We start from the raw sequence: 7,692 nt of genomic DNA, 5'->3' as shown, positions 1-7,692 counted from the left end.
TTAGAAAACACTGAAGTCAACTGTGAAAATCTGAGCTGTGACAGAACACACCAATCAAGTTGTTACCAATATACTAAGGTAGGGTATGGCACACCATGATTAAAACCTGTATGGAGCAGTGGGATTGCCACTCTGTAACATCTTTTGAAATTGAATTGGTCACCCAGCCATCTATTAGCTGTTTTCCTACAACCACCCTCTGGAAACACGAGGCAGAAGGGTTTATCCATTAGGCACAGTAGTCACAGTGCCTAGGGTCCCCATACTTTTAGGGGCTCATGAAAATGTTTGGATTTCTTTTGAAATCATAAGTAAAAAATTAATATAACCCAGCCTAGATTGTATCCATCTTTATACCAATGTAGTTGTAAATATATTATTTAGAATATATATTTTAAATGGAAGAAGAGCCTAGGAAGGCAAAAGTGCCCAGAGTCCACAAAAGTAACGGCAGCACTGTCAGGAGGATAATCCTTACGACATCTCCCTCCTGACTGCGTCTTTGAGGAACCAGTTCTGTAACCAATGCCTGCAGCCCCCTGTTCCTGTTGGTGTACCCTCAGTGTTGAGCAAAAGTGAAAAAGCAGGCTCGGAAATCCATTACAGTGCTGGTGCAAGGGTAAAAGGGGACTCCGTGCACTCAAGGTCTTTGTAAGACTGCCCAGTGACCTTCTTCCTCAAAATACTTTTCCCTTTCTCCATTCTTGCCTGGAGTCCCACCATTATTTACTCCTTTGGCATAAGGCAGGAGCAGTATGGTGAAAAGTGCACGGACTTTGTAATCAGAGTAGTTGTGTGATCATGGGCAAGTTCCCTGGCCTTCCTGGAGCTCAGTTTTCTGTGTAAAAAATGGGGATGATAATAATGGCGATTGTGAAGGTAAAAATAGCATAAAGCATAGGACCTATTATTAGAGGCTCTTCTTAAAGTATTAAGGATAGTAATATGCCCTAGAGCAACTGCAAACACTTCTCTCGGAGAGAGAACAATAGACCCTTCTACCCGGGCCTGGCCTTTTTTAAAAAAAATTGCCTCATCAACAGGGTGCAAGAGTTCACGAAGATAGTTCTAAAAAAAGGGAGGGGGCGGAAGACGTGGCTGTGAGGCTGGCGGGAACTCTCCGAGTTCTACGGCACAGGCTGGGCAACAGCGGAGCTTTAGGCATAAGCTAAACGGACTGAGACAAAAGTTGCAATTAACGGCAAATGTTGAGTGCGCCAAGGTCCGAAGGAAGGGGGCCCAGGTAGTGTAGGAGTTCTTGGATGCACTAAGCAAAAGGCAGGTTTCTACATTTGCACTATGACGTGAGTTCACTTCTAAAAATCTGGAGTCCTCAGAGCTTTCTAAAGAGGCGCGTGGGACCTACACCTGAGCACCGGGACTGCTCTGCAAACCTAGCCCCAAGCTCCCACCCCCCGGGATGCACGGCAGGCTCTGATTTCAAGGTGGTGGCAAAAAAACAAAAAAAAAACAAAAAACAGTAAGCAGCCCGCTCCCTAATCATTTCGTTTTAATCACTAGTACAGATTTTGGGGGCGAACGGAATAAAACCAAAGTTTTATCCCTTAGTTACCGTGAATTGCGCTGCTGAGGACTCCGTGCTTTCCACAACCCTATTTCTGGGGCTTTTCCTCTAGAGAAGTAACGGGCGCAGCGCCTTGCGCGGGCTGCCTAACACGAGGGCTGGGCGGAGGAACATTCACCACACACTTCTCCAAGAAATCTAGGAGCTAGTAGGAGCCCCCTTCCCGCCCCCAAATATAATTTCATAATCCTGCCCAATCCCTTCTTCCAATCAGGCACCCCGCCCGACTCGAGAGTAGTCAACTAAGCTGCAAGTCGGGGCCACGGTCTCTCCCACCAGCATACCCACTACCGACGCCATTCTCACATTAACTCGCCCTATTTTATTTACACTCCCGCGTGAGCGCCCCCTTCGGGTCCCACCCACACCAACTAGATGTAAAGCGAATGCTAATGTGGGCGTCTAAGGGGCGGGAGCGTGTACGCATTAGACTGGCGGAAGGCACCGTACCTCTATATAAGACGCAAGGCCTTATCTCAGCGTTCTCAGAGATCCCGGCACCGGAAAAGGATCCGGCCGTGCCACTAAATCCCGTTTCGCGGATCGCGGCGGACCCCACCGCAGAATCGGCGGAGCGTCACATCTTTGACGACAGCCCTTCGAAAATGGAGCCTCAACCCGGGTGCAGCTATTATGACACCGGCTACAGCAACCTGGGAGTTTACAAAGACCTGTATGGTCAGTGCCTGGCTGGACGGGGACACGTGCTTCGTCGAAATCCAAGAAACGAACTTTACTTGGGAGAGGCGAGTGGACCAGACGCTGCGCGGCCGCCGCCGCTGCTCTTCCGTCACGTTCCCTCGCCTTCTCCTGCCCACGCATCGTGGGCTCCAACGCCTTGGTCTCTCTTTTTATTTTCCTCCTTTCCCAGATGCGACATGTACCCTGACCTCGACGATTTTAACAGAAGGTGAGAAGGAAACACGGGCCGAACTTCAACAGGGAGCAGCAGCAGGTTACCTGGGCGCAGGAGTTCTTGGCCTTTTGGTCGACGAAAGCCTGGGGGACTCCGGCCGCCAAGAGCTAGAGCCAAGGCAGGAGCCAAGGCAGGAGGAGCCGGCTGCCCCGGCGGCGGTGGAGCCACAGCCCAGTGAGGAAAGGAAGCGCCGCTTGCGCGTCGCGTATACCCCGTCGCAGGTACAGGAGTTGGAGAGCGTTTTCCATCACGTTCAATACCCCGGCTTGTCCTTACGGTAAGAGGCTTGCACAATTCTCCACAGGGCTCCAGCTCAGCCCTGGCCGGCACTGAAACTCTCCCCGGGCCCTTCTTTCATTACCTGAGCTAAAAAATCAACTAGATGACCCGTCCTTGGTCTCCAGATTTGGAATGACGGCTTTGGGCTTGAAGGGCTGTGAGACAGCAGCGGGACTAAGGGGAGGCGAGTGAGGCAAGGTCGGATGCTGTCTACTTGAAATTTTGACACTATTCATCGTGGGTTTTAATATTTTAAAGTATTGTATTAGAATATTACTTATTTTGATTCATGAGGTTTTTTTAGTGCCTTTTAAATTTTGTGAGCGAGTGCCTCACTAGCCTCACCCTAGTCCCAGCACTGCCACGTGGAGTGCAGTTTTCCAATCAGGCTATATAGCCTGGATCTTCACAAAACCGCGGGACCCCGGAGCCCTGGTAGTTTCAGTCCGCTGAATATACAAAGGGATGGGCTTATTCTGGTCGGGCAGAGATGGGGGACCAGGACTGATCCGTGTGGGATTTGAAGGTGCCGTTTCTGATTCTCTTGCATTCATCCTTCACCCCCAAAGAGCAAAGAAGAACTTTCCTTAGGCTCATGGTTTGGAGTTTCCTTCTTGAGAGTCCACCTCTCTCCCTTTTACAATAAACAGATATACTCTGGTTCAAAACACTGCTTTTAAAGGTGTTCTGGCGTTTTATTTATTTTCACGGAGGGGCCGCCTAAGAAAATATTTCTAGAGTTGTTCTTTGCTGTTCCACAAGCAGAAAAAGTGATTGAGTCACATTTGACTAAGACACACGCTTCCAGACACTTTTACATGTGTTCCCTTTTCTCATCTTTTGTAACAGGTAAGTTATCTATGGGAAAACCCTCCCAAAAAGGAGCTGCTAGCTCTATTACAGAAAATTGTATGAGGAAGGGGGACAGAAAATTTTAAACAAACATGAAATGTATATCCATAGATTTCATTTCATCCTCAAGTCTAAATACTGAACATTTGTGATCCTCCCCCCCCCCCCCCCCCCCCCAGAGAGGAGCTTGCAAGACGCCTGAATTTGACTGACATCAGAGTGCAGGTCAGTAAATCTTGAAAAAGCAATTTGGCAGGGCCGCCATTCTAAAACATGCTTCAGGACTTGGGTGGTTTTGTCCTGGACATTCTCAAGTCAGTGTGATTTTGTTGTCTTTTCCGTGTTTGGCAAATAAGTTTTAAACATTGGTGGTCTTGGGGGTGGGAAAATGGGATAAGTAAACTCAAGCTTATGGAAATTGCCCATTACTATAGGAAATACAATTCCCTAAACTTCTACTCCTGTGTGTCGCAGTACGTGTATATGTGTGCATGTGTGTGTACATATATAATCATGCACATGTATACACATGTGTATGTGTATATATGTATATAAACCAATAAAGTTCATATTCTTCAGAGTCATACCTGGGGCTCAGTCCTCTGAGAGGCATTCAAATTCAGGCACTGAAGAGCTTGGCTATAAAACAGTTCAACTGTATAAATTATTTAAAATATTTAAAACCAGGCATAAGCTCTTAGCTAAATGAGTGAATTTATCAATATTTAGACATTGGGGTGAGGGACTAATTCACACGCGGAATATGGTACATGATTAACTAATGTATGTTTAGTTAAACTGAGGCTGATGGGGGGAGATGGCTTCAAAGTCCAAGTACCTGGTCCTCCTGCTGTTGTTTAAGTGTTTTGTAAAGTAATATAGAGAATAGCAGCCCTAAATTTTAATTTTCTGGAATACTTTGTTGTGTCATCCTGAAAACATTGCTAAAATTGTCACATCATGGTGGTAATGGGGAAAGGTTTTCAAGCTTTGGAAATCTGTCTAAAAAATGAAACCAAAAAAACATTTTTTAGTGAAGTTCCACTGACCTAAGAAGGGTGGAAAGGTTAGAGAAGAATTGTATACAGTTAAACTTTATGCATGGCAGTTGCCATACAAATTCAACTTTATGAAATTACCAAATGCATAAGTGAATGTTCATTTGAGAAATTTTTACCATCTAAGGGTTTATTTTTCCTTTTTAGTGGTATTATCCTAAGAAGGTGGGTTTTGTGGGATTTGGTTGAAGGGCTGCTCTCAGTTCTGGCCAGATTCTTAACCTGTGTTAATTTGAAATACTTTTTCATTTATTCAGGAAGTGATGACTAATTTTAGGTCAAGAGATCAAATGATGCCTATTTGAGATCACAGAAAATCATAAGTTGCATCAAGGAAGTGATCCCCCGCCACCCCCCACCCCCGCAAAAAAAAATAAATAAGGATGGGCTTATTAGCTTTTACCTTAGTGCATGTCTGACCGCAGTGATGGAAAAGGGCTGCATATCTGATGGTGGTATCCAGAAACGTAGCCTAAAAGCAGGCCCCTGAGTGCTGGTAACCTAATGCCACAAGTTGGGCCAGCAGTCAGGCCTGGCTTCAGATTGGGAGGACAAGACCTCCATTTTCTCAGAGGGGAAAAAACTTAAGGTTTGGTGAGTTGTGTTTCCACCTCTCTGGGTTTATTTGCTTAGTGCTCTCAATAGATTTCTGAAGGGGAAATGAGGCACAAGACAAATAAAAAGACAGTATTCTCATCTACTTCCAAACTCTACAGCATGAACTTCCCCAAGAAACTTCTAATAAATGATCTCTGTCCTCTCTTATGCAACTATAGTAGACCTGTTTTATGGGAAGATGAACCAGATATCAGCCCACACCACAGTGTACTGTGGGTTTTGGTTATGTTTAGGGAGATATGACATTGGTATGTTTGAATCCCTCCCAAGTAAACTCTGTTACGCTGGCCTTTAGACTATATCTTTATGCCACAGAAAGATTCTAACTTCTAAGATGAGTAAGTGAAAATGAGCCATCAGGCAAGAAGAGGAGGCCCTTGGTCTCACAGTGTGCACCTTTGGGAACTTCCAAAAGGATTAAATACAGTGAAAAATTCATTAAGTAGAATGTTAAGAGGAGAGTGAAGTTCTAATTGACTGGAGTTTGGAATTTATTTTTTTAAATCGTTGGCAGGCATTTACAGAGGAGATTTTTTGTGCTCCCTCCCCTATACTGATGTTGACCATCTTCTCAAAATGCCTAGTTGGACTCCCCTGCCTTAGGAATGAATTGTGGGATTGGGATTTCCAGGTTATGGAGTAGGGCTGGCAGGGCCTAGGGTGCCCCACCACACAGGGCAATGGCACCTACGGTCCAGGATCCTAGAACTGTAGCTAGAGCAGAATAAACAGACTGTGTCCTCAACCCAGGAAGGTTTGGAGGGTGGGACAGATTGGAGCATCCAGAATTGACAATGGTGACGATGGTATGCTCAAACTCTTGTCTGGGAAAAGAGTTTTGAAAGTGAGTTTGGACCCAGTTAGGCTAAATTTTCCTTAACACTAAAGCTAAAATATCAGGGCAATGTCCAGGATTTCAGCAGTTCTTGTGTCTCAGCAAGACAAATCACAAACTCCCTGGGCCCTCTGACCAAACCTCCCTTGCCATACTATCTTTTTTAATACTCAGATGTTTCAGAGGATGAATGACCTTTTGTTGAAGAAAACCTGTCTGAAAATCTGACACACTCCTATTGATGAATTACTTTGGTCTGAAGATGGGTTTTTCAAATAGGGGGACCGTTCCCCTCAGTATTAACTTTAATGAGCCCACCATCATGCTCAACTTCCCCCACAACCAGGGTGACACTGTCCCTAGTGGGGAGGGGGCAGAGGCAGCTAGAGAGCTGATGGTTAACTGTCAGGGTACCAATATTCATATATCTTCTTACCAGGTATAGCATTAAAAGCAGAGAACATCAGCTGGATCTGCATCCATGACCTAAAAATCATTAAAGAGTAGCAGAAGAAGAAGGAGAGAGAGAGAGCATTGTGCCAACCTCTGGGCTAGGCTTAGCTCATTAAGGGTTAGCTGAAGGGAGTGGATGTGGCATTAACTTTCCTAAGATATTTTAGTAATAAAGGGATCGCTTCCCCTGTTCCATTTGAAAATCTCAATGGCATATAGAGTTGTATGTTGTGTTTTTCTTATATGACATTAAATGTTCAATATACTAAACTATTTTTTTTCCTTGCAAAGGTGTGGTTTCAGAACAGAAGGGCCAAATGGAGGAGGCACCAGAGGGCACTACAGCGCAGAAACATTCCCCCAGTCACCATGGGTCAACCCGTGGAGTTCTTAAATGGGCCCTATAATGCCATGCCTGTTCTGGAGCCTACTTGGACGTGTGTTCCTCTATTGCCATGTCCACCTGGGCCATCTGGGCTACCTGTGCCACAAGGGCTGCTCGGAGCTCCTAGGCCACCTAGTGTGCCTGTACCACCCACGGCCCCTGTGCCTCCCTTTGGCCTGGCTTCTGGAGGCATGGCCTGGGCTCCTGTAGTCAATGGTCAGTTCACAGGTTCTAATTTCTAAGATATGGTCTCTATAACAGTTTTTCCAAACTTTTTCTGTCAGATACAAATTGGGCATAGCACAACATTAAGAAACCAAAACCTGTTGAATGAATTGAATAAAGGAACAAAGTTAGTGTTCTGTTTTTCTTTTAGGGCACATTTTTGTGTTTTCAATAAAAGATGTGAATTAACAGTATATATCTATTTTTTGGTGTGCCAAATAGGTTTATTAAGGTTTGGATGGGATTTGCTAAGGGGAAAGCCATTCAAGCAGTATGGCGAGGAGGGCTCCTTTCATGAGGTAACATCCTTCACATCACAGAAGTTTGGCAAGTGTCTATGAGGGATTTACACTGACTCAAGCATTTCTTTCTCCTCATCTTCACTCCCACTCTGGCCCCCTGGAACTATATATTTCCACAAAATGGGATGGGGTATGTCCCTAATGAGAGAACTGTTTCAAGCCAGGGCCAAGCTGTATTCATACT

The 7,692-nt window shown here is 45.3% G+C and overlaps 1 protein-coding gene across 1 annotated transcript; it reads left to right on the top strand.

The window, feature by feature from the left end:
* Window positions 1–1,972: 1,972 nt before the first annotated feature.
* ESX1 (ESX homeobox 1) lies at window positions 1,973–7,397 on the top strand. The gene is made up of 4 exons (XM_023590398.1): window positions 1,973–2,263; window positions 2,457–2,778; window positions 3,812–3,857; window positions 6,888–7,397. Exons 1-4 carry the CDS (start codon window positions 1,978–1,980, stop codon window positions 7,221–7,223), a joined length of 990 nt encoding a protein of 329 aa, XP_023446166.1. The 5' UTR covers window positions 1,973–1,977; the 3' UTR covers window positions 7,224–7,397.
* Window positions 7,398–7,692: the final 295 nt, after the last annotated feature.

This window comes from Dasypus novemcinctus, chromosome X, assembly GCF_030445035.2.
Source record: "Dasypus novemcinctus isolate mDasNov1 chromosome X, mDasNov1.1.hap2, whole genome shotgun sequence".
Taxonomy (NCBI): domain Eukaryota; kingdom Metazoa; phylum Chordata; class Mammalia; order Cingulata; family Dasypodidae; genus Dasypus; species Dasypus novemcinctus.
This window is presented reverse-complemented; position numbering and strand designations above follow the sequence as displayed.